This window comes from Hemibagrus wyckioides, linkage group LG05, assembly GCF_019097595.1.
Source record: "Hemibagrus wyckioides isolate EC202008001 linkage group LG05, SWU_Hwy_1.0, whole genome shotgun sequence".
Lineage (NCBI taxonomy): Eukaryota > Metazoa > Chordata > Actinopteri > Siluriformes > Bagridae > Hemibagrus > Hemibagrus wyckioides.
The window spans coordinates 6,641,108-6,666,367 of NC_080714.1; the positions used below are offsets into that span (position 1 = coordinate 6,641,108).

General features: G+C 38.1%; 2 protein-coding genes across 2 annotated transcripts in view; one reads left to right on the forward strand and one right to left on the reverse strand.

Moving 5' to 3' along the window:
• The first annotated feature begins 971 nt into the window (after positions 1-971).
• On the forward strand, positions 972-4,764 carry rfk (riboflavin kinase). The gene is made up of 4 exons (XM_058389439.1): positions 972-1,413; positions 2,127-2,278; positions 3,047-3,149; positions 3,291-4,764. The coding sequence occupies exons 1-4, from the start codon at positions 1,332-1,334 to the stop codon at positions 3,434-3,436; spliced, it is 483 nt and encodes a 160-aa protein (XP_058245422.1). The 5' UTR covers positions 972-1,331; the 3' UTR covers positions 3,437-4,764.
• Positions 4,765-5,627: 863 nt separating this feature from the next.
• The window catches only part of pcsk5b (proprotein convertase subtilisin/kexin type 5b), a 46,676-nt gene continuing 27,043 nt past the window's right edge, over positions 5,628-25,260 (reverse strand). The window contains exons 23-37 of the mRNA XM_058389435.1: positions 24,992-25,192; positions 21,408-21,476; positions 20,013-20,055; positions 19,704-19,846; positions 18,588-18,791; positions 18,057-18,140; positions 17,742-17,931; positions 16,793-17,007; positions 16,292-16,528; positions 14,865-15,098; positions 14,493-14,670; positions 11,249-11,466; positions 11,018-11,118; positions 10,625-10,814; positions 5,628-7,160 (exon numbers count right to left, since the gene is read on the reverse strand). Coding sequence (XP_058245418.1) covers positions 6,733-7,160; positions 10,625-10,814; positions 11,018-11,118; positions 11,249-11,466; positions 14,493-14,670; positions 14,865-15,098; positions 16,292-16,528; positions 16,793-17,007; positions 17,742-17,931; positions 18,057-18,140; positions 18,588-18,791; positions 19,704-19,846; positions 20,013-20,055; positions 21,408-21,476; positions 24,992-25,192 — 2,735 coding nt within the window. The 3' untranslated portion in view covers positions 5,628-6,732. The remainder of the gene's footprint in view (positions 7,161-10,624; positions 10,815-11,017; positions 11,119-11,248; positions 11,467-14,492; positions 14,671-14,864; positions 15,099-16,291; positions 16,529-16,792; positions 17,008-17,741; positions 17,932-18,056; positions 18,141-18,587; positions 18,792-19,703; positions 19,847-20,012; positions 20,056-21,407; positions 21,477-24,991; positions 25,193-25,260) is intronic.

The following is a 25,260-nucleotide window of genomic DNA, read 5'->3' on the forward strand; positions in this document are numbered from 1 at the left end:
TTTTTAACCTTTAATCTTTACTACCATAAAAAGAAGGCAGTGGGGTGGAGGTGGATGGTTTATGATTATGCAGCTATGTCCAAAAAAAATGCCCAACATTTATATTATGACTGTTAGGAATGTGTTTCCTGCTCATGCTATTTTATATCAATTTCTTTATTCTCTTACCATCTTTCTTTTTTGTTCACCGAGTATTGTATGGTCATGGATGGAGAATAGATGTGTGCTGCCTCTTCAAAATCCGTCAAAATCAATACTAGACTTACTAGACTTTTTTTTTTTTTGTGAATGGAATGAAAATTTGTTCGTATTTATTGAAACACTTCCTCAGTCAATATTTTTGTCACAAACTTTTTGAACTGTTATTTAAAAAAAATTATTTATTTTTTTTTATTATTATTATTTTTTTTTTCTTCACAAAATGTTTTCAAAGCCAGACTTGTATATAACAAAAATAAGTAAATAAATAAAAATAATTATAAATAAATAAATAAATAAATAAATAAATAAATAAATAAATAAATAAATAAATAAAATAAAATAAAATAAAATAAAATAAAATAATAATAATAATAATAATAATAATAATAATAGTGATGTTTAATACATGTAATATTTTTTCCCTCCCTTGCCTCATACCCAGTTTTCCCAGTCATATGATCCTAATCCTCTGTGACCTTGATAAGGGGAAAGTTCTTACTGGAAATGAATAAATGACTGTATGTTTCTGACGATTCGTTTTAAAGGGAGCCAATCATTTTAGAGCTGGTTTATTTCAATAAAAGATTATTAGAATATATTGTTTTTATTTATTTTATTTTTTTTACAGTGAAACATAAAGGGTTTAAAATCCAGTGCTTTGTACATTGCATTATTCTGGAACTTTTGCTCTGCGGTCGGTGTTTTATTTTGAAGTCGTTCGGATTTTTTATGACGTCGTAATATCCTGTCTGGTGGGAGGGCGTGGCCTGTCGGAATATGCGTGCGTTAAAAATGACGTCCTTACTCTCTGGTTGGTTCTAGTCGAGTGCTGAGTGTAGACATCTTTAGCTCCATGTAAATATTGTTAGAGAAATTTACGGAACTCTTTTGGACCTCTCCACACAGGGTGCTGGTTTTATTTAGGCGCTGTCTGCTGTTAGAGTGCTTCGTGAAATCGCCCATAGTGCGACGTAAGCTCTAGAAGGTTCCACAGGGTCAACCACCGGCGTTTGAACAGGAACTGTACAGAGACTAGCCGGACAAGCTAAATCATTTACTCCTCTCTAGATCTAATATATGTTTATTTAGCTTTAAAATAAACAAAAATAGCCAGTCTTTTAACCGTGGACATGAGGAGTTTGCCGTATTTTTGCCGAGGACCAGTGATTCGGGGGTTTGGACGAGGAAGCAAAGAGCTGGGAATCCCAACAGGTAAAAAGAGGAGAGAAAAAGAAAGCGCACTTTGCTTACGTCAGGCTGCGTCTCAAATCGCGTCCTTTTTCCTACGTAGGTGACCTGAGGAGGGTATGAATCAACGGTTTTATGCACCCTACCTAGAGCCCTAGTGTTCGGATTCGGATTTGATTGGTAATGCTAGATAGCACTAACACTAACTGGCTATCTAGTCTGTGACGCGAACTTGAGTTTGACGAGAATTAGTACTTTTATTTAGTGAAATATTTGGTTTTAGCGATGTGATGATTAGTAAAAATTTGACTAACTAGCTAGCTGGCTACCTGTATAGATATAAATGATATAAATATATAGGTACAAATGATGCGTAAAATCTGCTCACATTGATTGAATTGTATGAACATATTATATTTCTATACACTTCTATACAGCCTTTAAAAAACATATATATCATACTATTATTGTATACTCTCAACATTACTCCCTAGTTTATTTTGCAATAAAAGTGGCTTCTAATCTAAGTGACCTTTAAATAAATCCATAAAGTCGCAACAAACCACACAATGTGTCAGAAAGGTCAAGCCAAACAAGATAGAGGTCAATGATCATTATTGACCAAAGGTGCATTGAACTCATTTTTGAGAATTTTCTTCTAAATAACAAACACGTCTAGGATTTCGACACATCCTACATGTCTGAGAACTGATCAACCTTCTTTATACGTACCACAGCAAACTTCCCAGAGTCTGTAGTGGACAGTCTACCTGCTGACATCAGCACTGGCATCTACTACGGCTGGGGCCGTGTGAACAACGGAGACATCCACAAGATGGTGATGAGCATCGGCTGGAACCCTTACTACAAAAACATCAAGAAATCCATGGTGAGGATCAAGACGACTTGATCTGCAAGAATGCATAGACTAGTGTTTTATATAAACAGTATTGGTAGTAAAGATTTAAGGCTAATGAACAGGAAATTGTTAAGTATAAAGGAAGTACAAAAAAAACCCGATAGAACACCTTTGAGATGAATTAGAGTGGAGACTGTGAGTCAGGCCTTCTCGTCCAACATCAGTGTCTGACCTCACAAATGCGCTTCTAGAGGACTGGTCAAAAATTCCCATAAACACACTCCTAAACCTTGTGGAAAGCCTTCCCAGGAGTGTTGAAGCTGTTATAGCTGCAAAGGGCAGGGCAACTCCATATTACATTCATATGCATGTAAAGGTAGATATCCTAGTATTGGCCTGGCTCACAGTCTCCGCTCTAATTCATCCCAAAGGTGTTCTATAAGGTTGAGGTCAGGACTCTGTGCAGGCCGGTCAAGTTCCTCCACACCAACCTCACTCATCCATGTCTTTATGGACCTTGCTTTGTGCACTGGTGTGCAGTCATGTTGTCATCCTCAAACTGTTCCCATAAAGTTGAAAGCATGAAATTGTCAAAAATGTATTATGCTGAAGCATTAAGATTTCTTTTCACTGGAACTAAGAGGCCAAGCCCAACACCTGAAAAACAACACCTGAATTCATTGTTTTGTCCCAAAACCTTTGGCAATATAGTATATCAGTGGAAAAAGTTGGATTATTATTATTACATTTATGTGTTAACTTTGCATTTATTGGTATTGGTCATTTCTTTTATGCCAGGAAACACATTTGATCCACAAGTTTAAGGAGGATTTTTACGGTCAGATGTTAAGTGTTGTCATGGTCGGCTACATTCGCCCAGAGAGGGGATTCAGCTCGCTAGGTAAAAACACACACATCCCTACTTACAGTGATTTCCTACACTGAAACACACACTGACATGCTTAGAGACTATATGAACTATTCCATGTGCCTAATATAGACAGACACACACTAAAATAATAAATGTTCTTTTATTTTGCAGAAGAACTCATCACTGCGATCCACAACGACATCGAAGAGGCAAAAAGAAGGTTGGACCTGCCCGAGCATATAAAACTGAAAGAAGACAATTTTTTTAGGACATCTATAGCAGCCACAGCAGCCAATCAGATCCTGAATGGTCACTAAATGGAACTTGCCGCTTTATCTAGTTTCCCCATACTTCAGGTTTATGGGGGTGAACCCACTGTAACATATGCATTGATGCATTATTTTTGTACTATTTCATCTTTCAGAAAGGTTTACACATTAGTTTGACTGGTGCAGACCCTGACTGGCTCGTCCAGGGTTTTTTTTTTTCTTTTTTCTTTTTAATTTTATGGAAGACGAAGCATGAAGGACGGGTTGCGCTGGTTTTTACAGAGAAATGAAGTTACCTCGGGCCAGTTTAGACCGCCAACAGATGGTTTTAAGATGAGAAGCCAGAAACTTCCAGGACTTGAGACTTGTCTAGGCCGGGTCTTTTTAGATCACTGATATTAGCGTACACAATCCAAGAAATATCTGAAATTACTCATATGCTTGATGACTTGCGATAAATTGTATTTTTAAGAGCTTGGGATGTATTTCCTTATAAATAGTAGAGTTTTATTGTAACAGATGTACTCTGCGTTTAACACTGGAGATGCTACATTTGCAAGTGATGGTTTGTTTATTATTTTAATTTGATTAGTGTAGACGGATTATGCTTTATGTAATCAAAGTGAAGGATCAGTGGGTTTTAAAATATAACCCAGAGTCCAGAAAGGGTGTGATTGTTTAATTTGGGTACAGTGCTGGAATTTCTGTCCACCCAATCTAATATATTTATTACTGAGCTCTTCTTGTTATTTACCGGGTTAGACTGGTCACTTGAACTGAAATCATTTAATCCAAACCTCAGTAGCTGAAACACAACTAAGACTATACATTTTAGCTTGTCAGTGTCTGATAAATAATACACACTCATTGAGCACTTTATTAGGAACACTACACTGTACTAATACTGTGTATGGCCTCTGAAAACGTCTGCCATGTTTGTGTGTTTTGCAAGGCTGTTTTGAAAATGTTTGTGTGTTTTGCAAGGCTTTTCCGCTCACCGCAGGTGTACAGAGTGGTTATCTGTGTTCCTGTAGCTTTTCTGTCCATTTAAACCAGTCTGGCTATGCCTTGTTGTCATTCCCTCTCATCAGTAAGATGGTACTATCCACAGAAATGCTGCACTAGATAATCCTGTGCATGAAAATATCGAGAAAATCAGCAGTTAGAGAAATACTCAAACCAACCCATCTGGTACCAACAATCATGACAGAGATTACCTTTTTCCCAAATTTTTGATGACTGTTGTGAACATTACCTGCTGCTGGTAATACCGGTTCATATATGCATGATTTCATGCTTTGCACAGCTGCCACATGATTGGCTGAATGAATGAGTGTTCCTAATAAAGTACATCTGCTATTCTAGTTTAAACATAACGTGACTCTTGTTCCTGTGTATCTAAAGGGCCGCTATCATGTTTCAACAAACACGTTTGACCTTGAGATTGATGACCAAGATGTTCAGTCTAAATGGTTGGCTGCGCACACGCACAAAAATTAACGACAGTGTTCGGATATTGAGCTGTAAACCTACCTGTCCGAAACCATTCCTAGTTTTAAATTCTCCGGTCAGTCGATCAAAACTCTTGATTGTTTTGCACTACTTCTTTTGCTTCTGAATGAAAATAAATGACAAGATCTTATGGTTCAGAACAATACGGGTGCTTACCGGTTATTGTGTCGGATACTGACAGTAGGCTTCCCGAGCTAACTGATGCTGAGCATCGCTGAAGGTGGCTATCTGAGCCTATCCTCTCTGAGGTAGCTTGTATATAGTTAAAGGTGGAGTCATAGCGACAGAGGAAACATTACGGCTGGAAAACATATTAGCGTGCGCACCATCCCGCATCAGTCCACTTCATCGCCTTCATTTGTATTGACGTGATTTGCTGTTTCCAGAACAGCAAAGGTTGACTCTTGGTAGCGTGTTTAAAGCCAGAGGATGGTTATTACAAACTTATACCATTCACAGAACTATCTATTAGTTTAGATACTACAAATGATGTAGGCGCAGAAGAACCTGGACATCAGATTTCTGCTCCGATTTCATGAGGTAAAGCCACAGTAAAATACACTTTCTGACAGACGACTGTGTGACTGTGGTGCAGACACTGAATTTCTGCGTTCACGGATTTCTTTTTTTCATTTTATCTTTAAAAAAAAAAAAAAAAAAAGGGATGAATTCACCTCAGTTCAGGACAGAAAAATGAGGAAACTCAAGTGTATGGAAGCGTTTATTTAGATTTGAAACATTTTCCATCACAGAATTTCTTGAAATTACTGCTTTGCTGAAACATTTCAGTTTGCTGTTAAAAAGACAGAGGTAAATCACAAATGTTTAATAACTCAGATGTTCCAATGACGATGGCGCCAATGGATCGATAGCTTTTATTCTAGATATTTTGCCTAAATTGAAAATAATCTATATACTTTTTAATATGTAGTATATATAAAAAAATATACCTTTCGTAACACAGACAAAAAAAAAAAAAAGATTTCTGAGTCACTGACTCAGTTTACAATCATTAAGTCATTGTCTACCAATTTAAGACTTAATATAAAAATATTAAGACTTTAAATAAAAATAATTTTATACTGCCACTGGAGTGTTATATACATCATATCATATTAATTATATTATTATAATATTAATTTTAAAAAATCTTGTTCCTTTTTTCCCCCCACTCCTAATTTACATTCTCAATAAAAAACTCAGTGTGTCGCGGCTAAAATGGTCTTGTAATAGGCCCATACTCTATACAACGGGCACACAGTAAAACACATCAACCCAAGTATTAAAGAAACATAACATATAATGCAACATTTACCACAAAGATCTACTTTTTCAGTCATTTTTCAGATCCTTCTTTCTGATGATTTCATGATCCTTTAATTACACAGTGAAATGTACTCCTATATACAGGACTATGCTCATGTGATGTTATTACTAGAGACCAGAATCAGAAATTACAGAACCTGGTATATGGATGCCCTTGTATTGTGAAACTAAAGAAATACACTACAAGTACTTTGGTCAAGTAAGCTCCTGAAGTCTACATTCATGGTATCTTGTCCTCTCAGACCTTCGAAGGCTTTTTAAAGAAGCATAATTATCAGAACAGCTTGAACAGTGGATATGATAAAGAGGCAAAAGGTATGTTTACAACAGTACCGGAACGCGACAGTACTCTTTAACGGCAATAACAAAGTGCTTACATTTTGGTGTTCTCCGAAATATCTAAATATTTGCAATGCTCTCTATATTATATTAGCAATAAATAATCTTCCGTCAGCCAACAAAATTAGAAAGTGCTACACAACGTATAAGGAGTTACTACAGAGTCTTCATTTTATAGCATAGATTGAGTAATCGTACTCCATCTCCATGTCCTCTTCTTCCTGGTCTAAAAGGCCATACTTAAATTTATGATACACCACACCATCCTGCCCCATGTACACGATCTCATCCTCGTCCTCGTCTTCGTCGTCGTCTTCTTCATCCTTATCCTTGTCACAGTACTCACCCTGAACGCTGTCAGGGAGCGTGGCCGTGGTAAAGGCAGGCTCTTTCTCCAGCTTTCTGTAGCCATTCGATTTCACAGAACGTAAGGATGCCAGTTTTGGACGGCAGTGCATGAAGAGGAAACCCACTATGCCTATGCCTATCAGCAGAAATATTGTAGTCACAGTAATGATGCCGGTGTTGGCTGGAGGTACTTCCTCTTTGCTGCGAAACTTGAAGTTGAAGCCGGGTATACATTCATCGAAGTAAGCTGTGAGTACATTTTAACACAATTACTGCACAAAGTAATGAGCAAAGGCATTGCTACATGGCCATATATATATATATATATATATATACAGAGAGAGAGACACAGAGAGAGAGAGAGAGAGAGAGAGACAGAGACCCTAACCAGGCATAACATTATGACCACCTGCCTAATATTGTGTTGGTCCCCCTTTTGCTGCCAAAACAGCCCTGACCCATCATGCACTGTGTATTCTGACACCTTTCTATCAGAACCAGCATTAAGTTCTTCAGCAGTTTGAGCAACAGTAGCTCGTCTGTTGGATCAGATCACACGGGCCAGCCTTCACTCCCCACGTGCATCAACGAGCCTTAGCCACCCATGACCCTGTCGTCGGTTCACCACTGTTCCTTCCTTGGACCACTTTTGATAGATTCTGACCACTGCAGACTGGGAACAGCCCACAAGAGCTGCAGTTTTGAAGATACTCTGATCCAGTGGTCTAGCCATCACAATTTGGCCCTTCGTCAAACTCGCTCAAATCCTTACACTTGAAATTAAAAGTTCTGTCTTTAAAATAAAATGTAATAAAATTCAGAACCAGCATTAACTTCATTTTAAAAATGCTTAAATTAACTTTTTTTTTCCCCCAGACATTAAGAATAAAGTCTAGAGTATTTGTAAACATTAATTTAAAAACTTTTACTTACCATTTAACACCTTTTTGAACATAATTCTTGTCTGTGAAAACATTAACACTGATAGAAAAGCAAATACATTTTCACAGTTTTAAAAATGGATTATTAATGGTCATGCACAGTTACTTCAAGTTCTGAAATAATATTTATTTTTAATTTAACAGTTTTTCCAAATTGCGACTGATTTCTCTCGTTACCGCAACACCGTCCACAATTTACAACCGATTTTATTTTAAATATTTCGAAGAAACCTGAGATTTTTTCAAAATGACGTGACAAACCTGAGAGAACATCATTTTAAGATTCTGCACATGCGTTTAAAATCAAAGTACTATATTTCTATTAATTTAATTAACATCTAATAAACAGGAGTTTCGGTAATGAGATGTAGGTTTCGGTAATGAGGTTCATTATTTCGGTGATGATAACTATACTAGTCTGAGATTTGTACTGAGACTTGTATACTAGTCTGAGATCATGCAGAAAGAAACAGATAATATTTGCACAATCATGCATTCAAGTTCAAAACAATTTTATTGTCCAGTGCTTCAAAAATACAAAAATAAAAATAAATGAAGAAAAACATTAAAACAGGAATAAACAGGACAACATTTCAACGTGTGCCTAAAAAAAAATATGAACCATTTTACCATGGCACTAAAAAATAACTGACCACTGTCTTTTTTTCTTTTCCTGTTCTTCTTAGTCTGCTCTTCAGTTTTCTTTATTCTGCCAGTTTGTTTTCGTTTTTGATTCCTGGAAGCGGAAAGAAAGCATTACATTAAATTAGTCTCATAACATAGGGGAAAAACATTTTATGTATACATCATCATATAGTATAGATTTGATGCTTACTGTGTGTGTGTGTGTGTGTGTGTGTGTTGTTTCCCTGAACTTTGTCACCCTAACCTTTGCTAAAGCTTTTTTTTTCCCCCTCACTCGCTGATTGTCTACAATGAAACAAATCATAAAGCAAAATATCAACATTTAGGAAATTTGAAATTAATATTAAATTCATAAGAGATATTTAATGTCCTCTTTACCACAACTGGCCTTAAATGGTTGCGGTGTATGAGAATGGTGTTGCGGAGGATGAGGTGCCTCAGGATGTTTTGCTAACAATAGAGAAGCCATGATGGCTTTACTAATTTTTTTCTCAATGCATATAATTAGACCTCAGTAAAGTACATTTTCATAAAAAAAAAATGTAAATCTAAAAATTTTCGAAATGTAGGAAACGTCCTGTTTCGGTAATGAGAATCAAAAAGTCGTGTTAACATTCTGACAATAGAATATTTAAAATATATATAAAAAGATGATCTTACCTGGTCACCATCTTGAAGTAACTGTCCCGTGTGCTCAAACTTTCAAATCAAACTTTATTTGTATTCTGTATGTGCGTTTAAACAGTCCTTAAAAAACGTTGCGGAGGATGAGAACATCAGGCATGGACACATCATTTTCCTACTTTTTTTCCATTATTATTATTATACATGAATATTCAGTTAAAAAAAAATTCTGTCATCTAGAATAATCTAGTAGAACATCCATTTATTTTTGTTAATTTTTTAATGTTAATTTGTTACATTTTTTTTTTTATGTTAATTTGTTTAAATTAAATCATCACACACATTCTGACACAGCCGGACGTGTTACGGTAATGAGAATTTCAGCAGAAAATGCAGTAAAATAGAAAAATAATTCATTCTCATGGTGAAATTACACATTGTGCGAGGTAGAGAACAGTACTGTCTTTATTCTGATGCTTTTTTATATTACTAAATTACACTTTTTATATTTAGAATCATTAGTGCCGTGGTGTTTCAATGGTTTCGTGAGAATCACCCCCCTACGTGCATCAATGAGCCTTGGCCGCCCATGACCCTGTCACCGGTTCACCACTGTTCCTTCCCTGGACCACTTTTAATAGACACTGACAACTCCAGACCGGGAACACCCCACAAGAGCTGCAGTTTAGGATATATACACTGATCAGCCATAACATTATGAGCAGTGACAGGTGAAGTGAATAAGACTGATGATCTCCTCATCATGGCACCTGTTAGTGGGTGGGATATATTAGGCAGCAAGTGAACATTTTTGTCCTCAAGGTTGATGTGTTAGAAGCAGGAAAAATGGACAAGCGTAAGGATTTGATCGAGTTTGACCAGGGCCAAACTGTGATGGCTAGACCACTGGATCAGAGCGTCTCCAAAACTGCAGCTCTTGTGGGGTGTTCCCGGTCTGCAGTGGTCAGTACCTATCAAAAGTATCCTTTAAGTCCAGTAAGATGCCAGGTGGGGTCTTACAGGACTTAAAGGATCTGCTGTTAACATTGTGGTGGCTCAAGTGGTTAAGGGCCGTTGACTCAGAAAATTGGGGTTCAAGCCCCAGCACCACCAAGCTGCCACCATTGAGCCCTTGAGTAAGGTCCCCAACCCACCCTGCTGACCCTGGGTCGAGGTTGACCCTGCTCTCTGACTCCAACCCCCAGGGATGGGATATGTGAAGAAAGAATTTCACTGTGCAGTAATGTATATGTGACAAATAAAGACACTTTTAACACCTTCAGGGATCTAGTGGAGTACATGGGTCAGGGCTGTTTTGGCAGCAAAAGGGGGACCAACACAATATTAGGCTTCTTCTTTCTTTTTTAAAGAATGAGCACATTTTTCCACCATCCAACAAAAATCGTTGCTCCAACAAAACATCATAATCTCAGAACATATTTTGGTTGTTTATGGAAATGATAAATGTTTTATGTTTTTAACACTTGCTATAAGTTTTTACCGTCTTGACACTGGCAGCACTCCCACGGCAGTGGGGATGAGTCCATGTGATTTTCTTTTCCACAGCAAGCTAAACACCTTCTATCCTCTGAGAGACGATGTAGAGCATGGCAGCTGGTGCAGTTGAACCGCCCTTCCCCTTTACACTCTAAGCATGATGGGTCACACGGTACGCACTTGACCTCTGGACTCTGCGCGTGACAAGACGACGTTTAGAAAGTGTATAGTGTTAGCAATTCAAGGTCAATGGACAACACACACTAGCATGCAATTATCATATCAAGGTTTCCAGAATAATACAACACCTACATTTCTATTTAGGAGTGTCTGTATGTGTGTGGTCCACCTTTTTAAAACTGTATATGGTAAAAGATGAAGGCACCGGTTGTGTTACCGTGGAGACTGTGTACTCTCCAGCAAGACACATGGATGAGCAAATTCCTCCGAACTTTCGAAAGCCCTCAAAGCAGGACGTGCAGTATAGAGGTCCTTCTTCTACAAAACAGATGAAATGCAAGCAATTAAATTACATATTTCTAATCAAGTAGGATTTTAAAATGAAACTGAATAGACATGTCTAAATATCACCTAGCCTCTAATCGAACAGCATTTAGAAGGAGCTTACTTTCGCAGGTTTTGCAGGATGAGTGACATCTTTGGCATGCTTTATTCCAGCTGTCAGCGAAGTGGTCAGACGGGCACACATGCACACAAATCCCTTTGTGTTTTAACAGGAAGTAACCGTCTCTACAGCCTAGGCAGTCTGTCTTGCCACTGCCCGAACACTCCACACAGGACGGGTCACAGGGCTCACATGTCCCGCTGGTATCGTTTCCATAGAAGCTAAAGAAATGTGCACCACTATTATTGATCTGCATTTAATTATGATACAATTTGTGATAGGCAGTAATTAAGCTGTGCATTGAAGGATAGATGCTCCAATTTAATATAAAAGTCAAGCAATGGGTTCAGTGTTTAATAAAATGCCCCTTTGCAAATTTTCTGTACTGACCAAATCTATGAAAGGGAGCTGCAGATTCAATAGACAAGAAGCTACCTATATGACTGAGGAGGGAAAATACAAGCTGGACCGGTCAGTTCGAGACTTTGGACATTATGAAACCTTAAAGATCAGTTGATTTTAGGGGTGTAACCTCCTTATTGCTTTTGAAGATAAAATAGACTTTTCCTTCCTGCATTTCAAAGCTGCAGGGGAAGAAGACCTAAGGATTCAGGTTACTGAGACTTAGCAAATTCTATTCTTCCATTTCCTCTGTACACAGATCAGGCACAACATTATGACCACCTGCCTAATATTGTGTTGGTCCCCCTTTTGCTGCCAAAACAGCCCTGACCCGTCCTGCACTGTGTATTCTGACACCTTTCTATCAGAACCAGCATTAAGTTCTTCAGCAGTTTGAGCAACAGTAGCTCGTCTGTTGGATCGGATCACACGGGCCAGCCTTCACTCCCCACGTGCATCAACGAGCCTTAGCCACCCATGACCCTGTCGTCGGTTCACCACTGTTCCTTCCTTGGACCACTTTTGATAGATTCTGACCACTGCAGACCGGGAACAGCGGTCCATTTTTCCTGCTTCTAACACATCAACTTTGAGGACAAAATGTTCAGTTGCTGCCTAATATATCCCACCCACTAACAGGTGCCATGATGAGATCATCAGTGTTATTCACGTCACCTGTCACCGCTCAATGTTATGCCTGATCGGTGCATGTGATAACTGTAAAGCTGCCGCGGGTACCCTGGCACATCATTTCTGGTTCTGAGTTTTTGGCTAGAAATTTTCCAGTCCTTTGCTATAACTGTGTTTTACTCCCTGACCCGATGAAAGCAATTTTTGGTTGGTCAGATTTGCAGGAGTCTCTCAGCCCAAAGGTACGGTTATGATTGTAGCTAAGAAAGTTATTCTGCTTTTGTGGAAGAAAAATGTTCAGCCTCTGTTTTCTGACTGGTTAACTGGACTTAATTCTACTTTCCATCTGGAAAGAATCTCTGATAGAATGTGGGAACCAGTTTTTCCTGACAAGCCACAAGGACTGTTCAATTATTTTAGATTTGTAGCAATCATTTTATTTTAATATAACTATTGTAATTACTCTTATGCAGGATATGTTGGTCTTGTATACGGTCATTCTCTTTTTTTTTTGTCTTCATTCATCATATTGCACATATTGTTGTTACATGAAAGGGTCTGTTTCTGTGTTATTGTTATTGTCTGCAAAAACTATAATCATTTTTTTTCAAGGACATTAAAAGTTCTGTCTTTAAAATAAAATGTAATAAAATTCAGAAATCATTAGAAGAAGCTAGCTGTTAAACATTTATGTATAATGATTATAGGGTATCTAAAGTGTGAGATTTTATTTTTCCTGTGTGCATCTGCTTTATGAGTACAGGAAATGTGGGTCTAAATATGAATACAGGAAATGTGGGTCTAAATCATCAAGATCAGGATGATAAGAATATAGAGTAATATGAATAATTACACTGTTGAACACAAAAACTACTTCAGTGACAGCTCCTCTTTGTTCAACTAAAATGTAATAATATCTAGACGCCCATTTTTTTTAAGAACTAAACCTTTTCCCTGTCGTCACTCGGCCTGCTGACCTGCTCTGCTTTCCTAATGCTCCTTAATCAAGAATGTAACTTTTACTAGAAATAACACATGTAATATTACAAGTTAGATAACTCCTCCAGCTCCTCTGAAACGGAATGAGATCTTTGACTATCCTTATACATCGCTTATACACAGGAAACAGGAGCAGAAGGAAAAACATAAGAGATATTTAATATGGGTCATCAAGGACAGCATTTTCTGATATAATCAAAAGCTTCTGGTGCGGATTTCGCAAGAATATATTTTATAATAGGTTGGCACTCCGTCCAGGGTGTATCCTGCCTCGATGCCCGAAGACGCCTGAGATATAGATAGATCGGATAACCGGTACAGACCAATGAAATGAAATGAAATATTTTATAATGTTTTTTTTTTTTTTTCAAGCACATAAGCAATGCAATGTATTAAATATCTAGAATATAAAGAAAAAAAATATTAAAAAAGGGTTATGTAAAAGCCTTTAAAACATTTTCATAGATAAAATAAAATGCAAGTGTTTATTCAAGCAGAGGGCTTGTGTTGCTGGTGGCACGTACAAAAGACTGAAAAATAAATTAATAATTTTATTATCATTATAATTATTATTATTATTATTATTAATATTAATAATAATATAAATAAATTATATTGTAAAAAAAGAAAAGAAAAGAAACTTGAAAAATTGATCAGTCTCGGAAAAAAAATTGTATATAGTGTTTGTCAAAAAGCTAGAATTTATTATTATTATTATTATTATTTTGGTTTGGTTTGTTTTATTTGGTGCAGCTGTTATTTCGAAACACTTCCTGTATTTAGGGCCAACGCACATAACTTGGTTAATGGAACACAAAAAAGCCAGGAAAAAGAGCCATGGTTTGATGAGACATTCTTATGTGCTGAAAAAACGACATGACGGCATCACATAAAAGACTGAAGCAGTACGGACGACAAAGGGTTTACACTTCAGCATTTAACAATTAGCCGTTTAAAAGGAATATGCTTCTAATATATTGTTAGTTTGGTCTGTAATTTGGCCCAGGTTGTCAGAGATGAGAGACACATTTGTTGTTCGAGTGTGTGGTGCCCTCTAGTGATGGCATGACAAATGCCAGTCATGATGACAAGGCAGAATGGGACAAATCTGACACGATCCTATTTGTAACAGTAAGTCATCCAACCTTAGTAAAAATGCTTTAACCACAAACATATCAAATGGCAATGCGGCAAAGAAACAACATGAAAAGCGCACCTGGAAGGGCATTTTTGTCGACAGAAGTTTTCCAATTGGAAGAGGTCTGCTTTGCATCTGAGGCACTCGTTACTGTGATGCCCATGGCACGCTGCACACGTCACATGGCACTTAACACACTCGCGCTCCTTCGTGTCACCGTAGTAACCATCCGGGCACATGGAAACACACTTGTGATCTATGCGGAGAGACAATAATATTTGTTTCACTTTTATTTTTGGCTTCTTATTAATAACGTATGTGACATAGGATTAATAAAGTATTCCCCTTTGGCTGTGTGTTTATACAGTAGAAAGTGATAATAGACTCTTATTATTTTTATCGAATTGGTACCAAAGAGCCGTATGAACCGAAGAAGAGTCAGGAACTCACTGAGCAGGTAATAATCAGGGGGGCAGCTGAGGCACAGATGTTCTTCTGCACCCGAACAGCGGAGGCAGCTTGCGTGGCACGGTTTGCACTGCCCGTCTTTATCCTCGTACGTGTTTTGAGAGCAGTTGCTATAGAACTCACAATGGCCATTGACGTCTTTCCTCATGTTGGGCCTGCAGCTGAGGCATGAGGAAGGGTGAGGGCCAGAGCATGTCAGGCAGGACCTGTCACAGTCTGGAAAACACACACACACACACACACCACCCAGGTAGTATTAATCTGATTAATCATGATCGGATTCCTTCCATTCCTGTGTTTTGACAGCATGAAAATAAAGATGTGGAGGAGAGTAGAAAAATCATCGCCAAAGGAATCAAATCCTCACAGAAATTCAAACCTTTCACTTTTCTTTGCACCCCGTGTGTGTGTGTGTGTGTGTGTGTGTATGCAGTTTTTCAGTCACTCCAGTCAATTTCACACCATCCTAATATAAAATTTGTTTTAAATAGAAACCATCCTAACGTACAGTGTCGAATGAGGACCCATAAAGCCATGAAAGCAGGCTCGTATTTTTGTGGGCGAAATTCCAAATTTTAGCTGAAATCATATTTAGTTCGTCTGTACGCCATATGGAACAGTGTTTGGAACAGAAAGCACTGGTCCTACAACACTGTTTTGTGCTCCTTATAATTAGCCTTTCATCCATACATGCAAACAAAGTAAAGAAAGAACAATGCAACATTTGTTATAAACCATTGTGGTGATGGTCAGTGGATCTGTCCCAATAGAATAAATACTGGAAAAAGTTTAATGTAAAGGATGTTTGAGTCATTTGCTTCCAAGTGCAACATGTAGCCAAAATACAGACACATCCAGACCGAATCAACCAATCAGACGCGACCATGATCGGAACAACAATGTCGGAAAAGACGAAACATGCCAGCAGTATACAGATTTAGACTGACAAAAGTACTTGGAGAATAAAGAAAAAAGAAACCCATGATGTATGGTACTGAAAACCATATGAATTGTCTCAGGCTGTAAGGGTTAGGCTGTTCAACATCTGTGCAGCATCTGGTTGTGCAATGTCTCTTGTTTGTACAGTGGCAGCTTTGGCTGATGTTGTTCGCTTTCCATATTCCGTTATGATTCATTTAATTATGAAAAATTAGGAGGCCTTAGTATAAGGTCCTTTCGAGAAAGCTGGATGTTGAAACGTTTATGCCTCGGCATACACGAAAATTACTTTGGATTCTTCTTTTTTCTTTTTTAAATCACAAAAACCATTAGTGATAGAACACTCTCTGTGTTTCCAAAGGGGTTTCATTGCACTAGAATTTAAGATGTTTCATTCGTGATGGTTCTGGATTACAGCCAGCTCTCAGATTCTGCACAGGTTAGTGTGTGTGTGTGTGAGATTGACATACCTCGACATTCAGTCTTGTCCCGGTATGTGACTGATGGACAGGTGGACAGGCACGCTCCGTTGTAACGGACATCTGTAGGATTCCAGCACGATATGCAGTCGTCCGCATCAGGTCCATCACAGGTTCGACAATCTTTATGACAACGCTCACATTTCTTTTCTTGCACCTTCGGATAGTAAGCTTTCGGACAGTCGTCCAAACACACACCATTATACAGGAAATAGTACTGCTTACATTCTGAAAGAGAGAAGAAAAGATTTAAGATACAGTTGGTGTTATATGTCGATGAAGAATCCTAAATACATAAGGAATTTAAATCATTTATTTTAATAATTAATGTTTCTGTGTAAAGTTCTTGACACTGTTTAAATGTGTCTTTGTAAAAAAAAAAAAAAATAAAAAAAAAAATTCTTTAAAAATAATGAACCAGAGAAAGTCGGATTAAATGTCTTTTAGACTTAACCGCCTTCCTTCACAGTGCAACATAACAGAGGTCTTTACCACTACATTGGCCTTTTATGTCACACTGGGTGCAGCTGTCAGGACACTGCTCGCACACGTTGCCTTTGACATAGTAGCCCTCAGGGCAGTGGACCACACAGGTGTGTTTGTGAAGCAGGTACTTTTGCTCGCAGCTCAGACAATAGTCAGGATTGTTTTCACACGAGGCGCATTGTTCAGCACAGCTACGGCAAACATCGCCTTCAGGGTAACCCCTGCGGAGAGGCAAACAAAAGTGTGGGTCTTGCCAGTATTTAATTAGAACATTTATCATTTAACATGCCATGTTGCCTATAGTTGTGGTGAATTAGAAAATGTTTAAGGATCAAACCAAGTCCATATTTATTCCTTGAAAACAAATGACACTTAAATTGTTGTGTATTTACCATCAAGCTTAACATTATGACCACCTGCCTACTATTCTGTTGGTCCCCCTTGTGCTGCCAATACAGACCTGACCCATTGAGGTATGGACTCCACTAGATCACTGAAGGTGTGCTGGCAGCAGCAGATCCTTTAAGTCCTGTAAGTTAAGTGATACTTAACAAGCTACAGGACTTTATGGATACTTTTGATAGATACTGACCACTGCAGACCGGGAACACCCCACAAGAGCTGCAGTTTTGGAGACACTCTGATCCAGTGGTCTAGCCATCACAATTTGGCCCTTGTCAAACTCGCTCAAATCCTTACACTTGCCCATTTTTCCTGCTTCTAACACATCAACTTTGAGGACAAAATGTTCACTTGCTGCCTAATATATCCCACCCACTAACAGGGGCCATGATGAGGAGATCATCAGTGTTATTCACTCCACCTGTCAGCGGTCATAATGTTATGCCTGATCGGTGTATGTGCATTCTGTAGTGAACTGAAAGTGTGCACTAATTTTGCATATTATTACATGAATGAAGTTGAGAAAATGATGAGAGAAAAAAAACATGCGCACTTTGTACACTTGGCAGCACATAAGCCGTTCTGGAGGTAGAGGTCTCTTCTACACTTGAGGCAGCGTTGGGGTTCATTGCACTTGTCACAGCCTTGCAGGCATTCCTTGCAGTGCCCACTCGTCTTGTTCCCAAAAGTACCCAGAGGGCAAGCTGATTCACACCTTTGACTGTTTGCATCCAAAAACATACCTAGATAGACAGACAGACAGACAGACAGACAGACAGACAGACAGATAGATAAAGAAATGTTATTGCATTTTTTGAATGAGAACATTTCAAGGAAAGAGAATCTGAAAAGCAATCAGCAAACTCACCCTCTGTGCAGGTATCACACTCCTCAGCCCCCGGCCCCCAACACAGCTTACAGGTAGGATGACACTGTTCACACTCTCTGTGTTCTATACATCATACACACACATGCACACACACGCACACACGTGCAGACACACGCAAACACACACACAACGATAGAGCGGAGACAGAAGGCACTTATGCAGCAAGCAGTAATTTTAAGATGAACCAAATGTATGATTTACTATCTTCAAGATGAGGCGCATTATAAGCAGATGCTAATTATAGCAGCCAGGAACTCGTGGAAAAGCACCGACATAAATACATTTTCCGTGTTCGTTTGGTTCCTACCGTGACATTTGGCTGGATAAAATATTTCCGAATAAGATTATAATATTTTTAAGATGGATTGCTTTCTGATCCAGAATATGATCCAGACCAAACGTACCATATTTTCCATATTCACCTGGTTCCTCGTATTTGATTGATTGGAAGTTTTTTAAAATATTTTTCAGAGCTGATTCATATCCCGCTAAATTTAGGCGTTGCCTTACCGTTGAGAAAGTGTGAGGGTTCACAATGGACCACCGTATCCATGCCGACACACTGTCCGTTCTTCAGTAGCATGTTGTCTTCACAAGAGTCGCAGTCGTCATAGAACGGGCCACCGCATGTACGACATTCATGGTGACATGGCTCGCACTCATGTCTCAAGTCAGGATAAAAACCTTCCTTACATTTCTTCACACACGTGCCGTCTAGACGTGAACAAGACATCATTGCTCTCGGGTAAACTTTTTATAAAGGTGTTAATATATTTTAGAAAAACGTTATGAATGTGATTGCACACGCAAATGTAGGTATTTCAAACGTAGTACTGTATGCTATTTCTTCAGCATTCTTAAAGAGGAAAGAAGACTGACTGCATAAACATAGCACTATAAAGGACGTTTCTTTCATTCCATATAGCAATACTTTCTCCCAGCTGCAATTCAGAGGAGAGAAGGTGTGATGGGCTGGTAGCAGCATGTCTGTCTGTCCTCACCTACCATCCACATAAACCTCTATTCTTCTGCCCTTAGGCACCACACATGCACACACACACACACACACACACACCATCATCAGACTTTTCCAAGCCAGACTCTTCTTAAAGAAAAAATCCACCATGAACCGCTTGCATCATAATTTGGTTTACACTTTTATTAATCGATAGGTTGGTTTATTTTCACTTTGGTTAATAGTTTCCTACATTTCCTACTGGGATTTAGTCCCTATCTGTCACCTCTTCATGTGTCCAGAAAAGATCAGCTTCCAAAGACTTTCATGCTAACTTCATCATATTTCTCATCTCACAGGTCACTAACTTGCCGAGCCGAGTCTGTGGCATATCTGTGTCATATCTCTGTATTGTATTCTGGGATCAATGTTTGTCCAAGAAGCCAGTGTTTTCATTCCACAACGTCTACACGAACAAGAAAAAAGACACTCTGGCTCTTTTGGTTTTTAGAAAGTAACAGCAAAACCTAAAAAAAAAAATTATCCCTTATACTTGAGATCACTATAATTTTTTTCTCCTGTTAACCGTCATCGATCGATGATAATTCTTTAAATGAATGAAAATACAGCACCAGCTAACAAATTATGACCAGAACATTATTCTTTGGCACCTGAGAGGAAGAAGTCATCTTCACAGAAGTAACACTGGGACTCATCACAGTTGATACAGTAATCGTCGCATGGCATGCACACCATATCAGTGACATCTCCGTATGTTTTCTCCGGACAAATCTTATGGCAATTTGTCCTCAATCTAGAAATAAATGAATGAATGAATGAATTAATTAATTAATGAAAAGAGATAAATAAATAAATAAATAAATAAATAAATAAATAAAAATAGAGATAAATAAGTAAATAAATACATAAGTAAATAAATAAATAAATAAAGGTATTGACCCTCAAATTGTAAGACTTACTTGAAATATCCATGCAGACAGGATATGCATTGTGCTGGATTATCTGACAAAAAAAAATTATTATAATAAAAATTATTAGTCAGTTAACCAACGGCATTTTACGTTATCATTAGCTTCAGCAACATCTAAAAATAATAATAATAATAAAAAATAATCAGATCATAACTGGATATTGAGAACAAATCAATACAAATCTGACACATTTTATACTTGGTGTTAGGTTTTAAATGGGTTCCCTTCAGTAAAACAGCACAGATACATACAAAATAAATAAACCAGACGGGTAGTTGTCTTGTTCTCTGTATACCAACAGGGGGCAAGCCAACATTGGCCTACATTGGAGATGAGCTTAGATCCACTTACTCATCGGTTAATTCAATCAGACTGTTGTGAAGGAACTCAGCTTCAGGCCTGCTGCATTGTGAAATCCAAACTGTGCAAATATCCCTTTCATTCAAGCGCTCGGCCAATACATAGTTTATCTAATTGAAGCAAGAATGCAAGGCGCCAAGGAAACTGTAGGCCTTTAGGGCATATAGATTGTTTGGAGTCCATTGTGACATGGTTGGATGATTTGTTTAAGGCGTGTTTGCTCACACAGCATTAACAAGGACAACAATGCATGACAAGCTGCTGTGCCAGTCAACATTTAATACCTGCTGCTGCTTCCAGGTTTTATTCCCTGCTAAGCCGGTTAGTAGTACTACAAGGTTTTTAGTAATGTGACAGTCTAATAAAGACATTTTGGACAGAGAAGCACCAGCTGAGCCCAGATCAGTTTTGACAAACTCATATACACACACACACCCCTCTTTATTTTGCCCCCAGGACAATGAGGGGAAATGAGAAACTCAAGGAGCACTTCTTATCAGCCCCTCTTTAATCTGATCCAGTTGGCCCGTATGTGATTACACACTTATCTTAACAGAAACCAGCGTGCATCTAGCACTTTGATGACCCACACGCGACATAGTGTGACATCGTTTCATCTTTGCCATCAATCCAGTTTCAAATATAAATGGATGAAAAGAGTTAGTAAGAAATGCATTAAATTATGCGCTTCATCTTCCAATGTCACACACACACACACACACCAGAAACTGCTTCCTTGGGCACGAATATATTTTTGTTCTGTGTCAGATAAGGTAGAATGTTCAAAATGGCTAAAATTGGTCTATTAATATCTGCTGTGCCAGATGCAAATTTTGGAATGAATATTTTTTATTTATTGCAATGTTCCTCATTGATGTAACTTTATCTTCTCTCTCTCTAGAATTCAACAGACGAGTCGATCGTCTCAACAACGCTGAACACTCTGAGTGCGATGAAGCCTTGGATTTGCCACCGTAAATAGTTTATCGTGACAAAACTGAAAAACAATACTGCAATACCCACCTTTGAGGCACTTCTGACAGCCTTCCTCACAAGTAACACAATTTTCCTGATCTGTATCAGCCACTTCACCTGTACACAGGACACAACTTGGTTATGCGGATATCCTGCGGGATTAACTGAAATACACTGTACATTACACACCAATATATACTATATAAGTATCGAATATTTTTCCCCAAATCCCTTTTTTATTTAGCATGTTTCTAAAACAGACATAAACTGTTAATATCAAAGGGGTAGCACAGTTTAAACTAGCCATAATTGCTAGCTCAGAAGGCTAGCAGGAATCTTAAAGCTAGCTATACTAAGTAAGGTTCGGTCTCATCGTAACAAGCTATACTATATAATAGAATACATATGGGGGCGTATGACTGTGTGGTTCATTAGCACGTATCGCAGGATCTTGTGTGGAGAAAAAGAAGAAGATTGAAGAAGGGAATGTTCGTGTATGCATGTGTGCGAAAGATAGTGTATAGTGGCGTGTGTAGCTAAACCCTCAGGCCGCAGCAGAGGATCTGTTTATACATGTCTGCCACTAATGATAAGAATTTGAGTTCCACCACTGTCTGTCTCACTTTGGTTCAGTATCACAAGCAAACTCTTTCCATATCTCCCTCTCAACGTGTTAAGCAGATCTGATTAGATCAACTGCAGTGCATGCTGTGACCAGCTGAGACAAATTCAGTACTGATTCAGGCTGATAGGTTGAGATGGAAAGAAGGGTGTGAAATGAGAGTCTTAAAATTCTTGCCCTGAACAAATGAACTGGTTAATAGACTTTCCCTATTGATCTCTATTTTTAGCATTAAACGATTTGTATAACACAAACTCGTCTTTGCCATTAAAGTCCTTTACATTCGAAAATATAGGCAAAAAAAACCAAGTCATAGAAAATAGGCTGGGAAAATATATCATTAAAACGAATCTGCTTTTTATAGTCAAAGATTTATGGCTCAGTATCACAGATTTGTCAGATAGAATTCCAAGGACTGGAAACGGCCAAAAACAACACCCTTAAAAGGCTTGCTTCTTTTTCATACATACTCATATCAGAATAAACATTAAGCTTTGAATATGCAAGGAAAAATGATTATTAAATGCAAACACCTAGTGTGTTTTAATTGTCATTGCAGGGCTTAAACACTTACAATGCTGGTTTTTCAAAATCTTTTAATTACTTTTAAATCAAAACAAATAAATTGCAAGATAAACCTACACCAATCATCCATAACATTAAAACCACTGAAGTGAATAATATTGATTATCCCACAAGCGTATGGGAGTGTGTAGCTGCAGACCGGTCAGAGAGCCCATGCTGGCCCCTGTTCACAGCAGAAACTGCCTATAACAGGCATCAGAACTGGACTATAGAGAAATGGAATGTGGCCTGGACTGACGAAAATTTCCTTTTACCTCATATGGACAGTGCTTTACCTGAGCAGGCAACAGGATGTACTATGGGAAGAAGACAAGCCAGCTGAGACAGGGTGATGCTCTGGGCAATGTTCTGCTCAGAAACCTTGGGTCCTGGCATTCACTTACATATACCACCTAGCTAAATAGTGTTGCAGACCATGTACAGTCCTTCATGGCAGTGGTATTCCCTTATGGAAGCAGAGTCTTTTAGCAGATGGGATGTGCTGAACAAACAAGTCCAACCCATTGAGGCCCCATTTCGCAACCTTCAGGACTTAAAGGATTTGCTGCTAAAGTCTTGGTGCCAGATACTACAGCACATCTTCAGAGTCCATGCCTCAATGAGTCAGAGCAGTTTTGGTGGAACAAGGGGGACCTACACAATATTCGGCAGGTGTTTTAAATGTCATGGCTGATCTGTGCATCTCGTCATACTATTTTAAACCCTATGAACCAGTGAGTGAAATTATATGGATTTTGAAGACCAAAAATATCTGGACAAAACATTAATATGTGCTTTTTGTACATCCAATCCCCTATGTAGCCTCCTTCACTGTAATAATAACCTCCACCCAATGGGAAGGCTTTCCACTAGATTTTGGAGCATCACTATGGCCTTTTGACTTTCATCCACAAAAGTATTAATGCGGTTAAGCACTGATGTCAGGGGGGAGACGTCCTGGGGTGCAGTTCACTTTCTAATTCAACATAAATGTGTTCTGTGGGGCTAAGGTCAGGGTTTTATTCACACCAATCGAAGTTCTTCCACTCCAAACTTGGCAAACCTCCATAGACCTTGTTTTGTGCACAGAGGCACCATCATACCGAATCAGGTAGATCACACTAGATACACTAAATATAAATCTAAAACCTTACAAACACATCCATAATAATTGTGTACATCCAACTTTGTGACAAAGAACCACATTTTGGTGTCATGGTCAGGTATATCCACAGTATAGTGTACCATATAGTACTGACTACATCCAATTATGATTAAAATCAGTAGTTCTCGAAATGGGGTCAGTGAATCAAAGCCAAGTGATTTGTTTTAGCTTGTTACAAATAATACTATCAAAGCTACTTTATTTATTCTATTTACTAAACTCTTAATGTTATTTGCCAGTTTATCTGACTTGGTCAGATACAGCATTTATAACCTAAAGATTATCCCTTATATTTGAGATCGCTATAATTTTTTCTCCTGTTAATCATTAATCAATTTCTGGGCTCTGTTCATTAAATTAATGAAAATACAGCATCAACTAACAAATTATGACCAGAACATTATTCTTACTTACTGTTTATCTATTTTTATTGACTGCAAATCTAATGTGCTATGCCTCAATAATAATAATAATAATAATAATAATAATAATAATAATAATAATAATAATAATAATAATAATAAAAGTCACAATATTATTGGATATTTCTATACACATTTAATCAGCAAGTGTAATATTTGCTTGGGTGGACCATGGTCCACAAAATATATAAATACGTCTGTGCTGAAAGGGTCCTATTAAAGTGGTCCTTTGCAAAAGGTTTGGAAACCCCTGATTTCTGTATAAGATGCTATATAAATCAGGGTAGAAAAAAATGTTCTTCTATCTAAAGAGGCTTTTTAAGTACAAAACGATTTATGTTAAGTGTATTAGAGCTGGGATAAAATTCTATTTATGACTTACTTTATATTTTTTTATGACTGTGAACTTCTATGTATATGTTGATCTTTATGCATCAAGTAGCCTGTTAATATTAGCACTGTTGCCAGATTGGGCAGGGTCCTGCCCAATTGGGCTCCTTTTGGTCACGTCTAACCGGGAAAAAATGCATTGGAGAAGTTCATAAAATTTGGGGTGGTTTTTGATGCAATTGGCAGGTTTTTATTTTTGACCATAAACATGATATTTTATTAATTTTCCATTCAAACGAACGTTATAATGAAGTATAATATGTAATGTTGACGCTTTAATAAAAACGTCCCTATAAAAAGGTAAGCGTGTTTATACGCTATTATTCCGCTATAAAATTCTGATGTCATGTTTGATAATTAAATAAAAGGTATACAAGTAGCTAATGTAGTGTGTGTGTGTGGGGGGGGGGTATGCAAAACAATACTGTGCTGAAGAAACTGCACTTTCTAGAAAAGGCGAGAAACTGACCGTCGACACACTCCAGTTTGACACACGTGCCATCTTTAGGGTAGAAAGTGGAGGTGCAGTGAACGCAGTGTGTAGCATTGGTGCAGTCCCTGCAGTTCGGATCGCACGGCTCGCACGTGCTTTTCACCGAGTGGTAGTGTGACCGTGGGCAGCTTTCCAGACACTCACCGCCAAACAGGTAGCGCTCCACTCTGAACTTGTCTGTCAACAATTACACACAAATGAAATAAATATGAAAAACAGCAGAATATAAATGTTTAATGTATTTT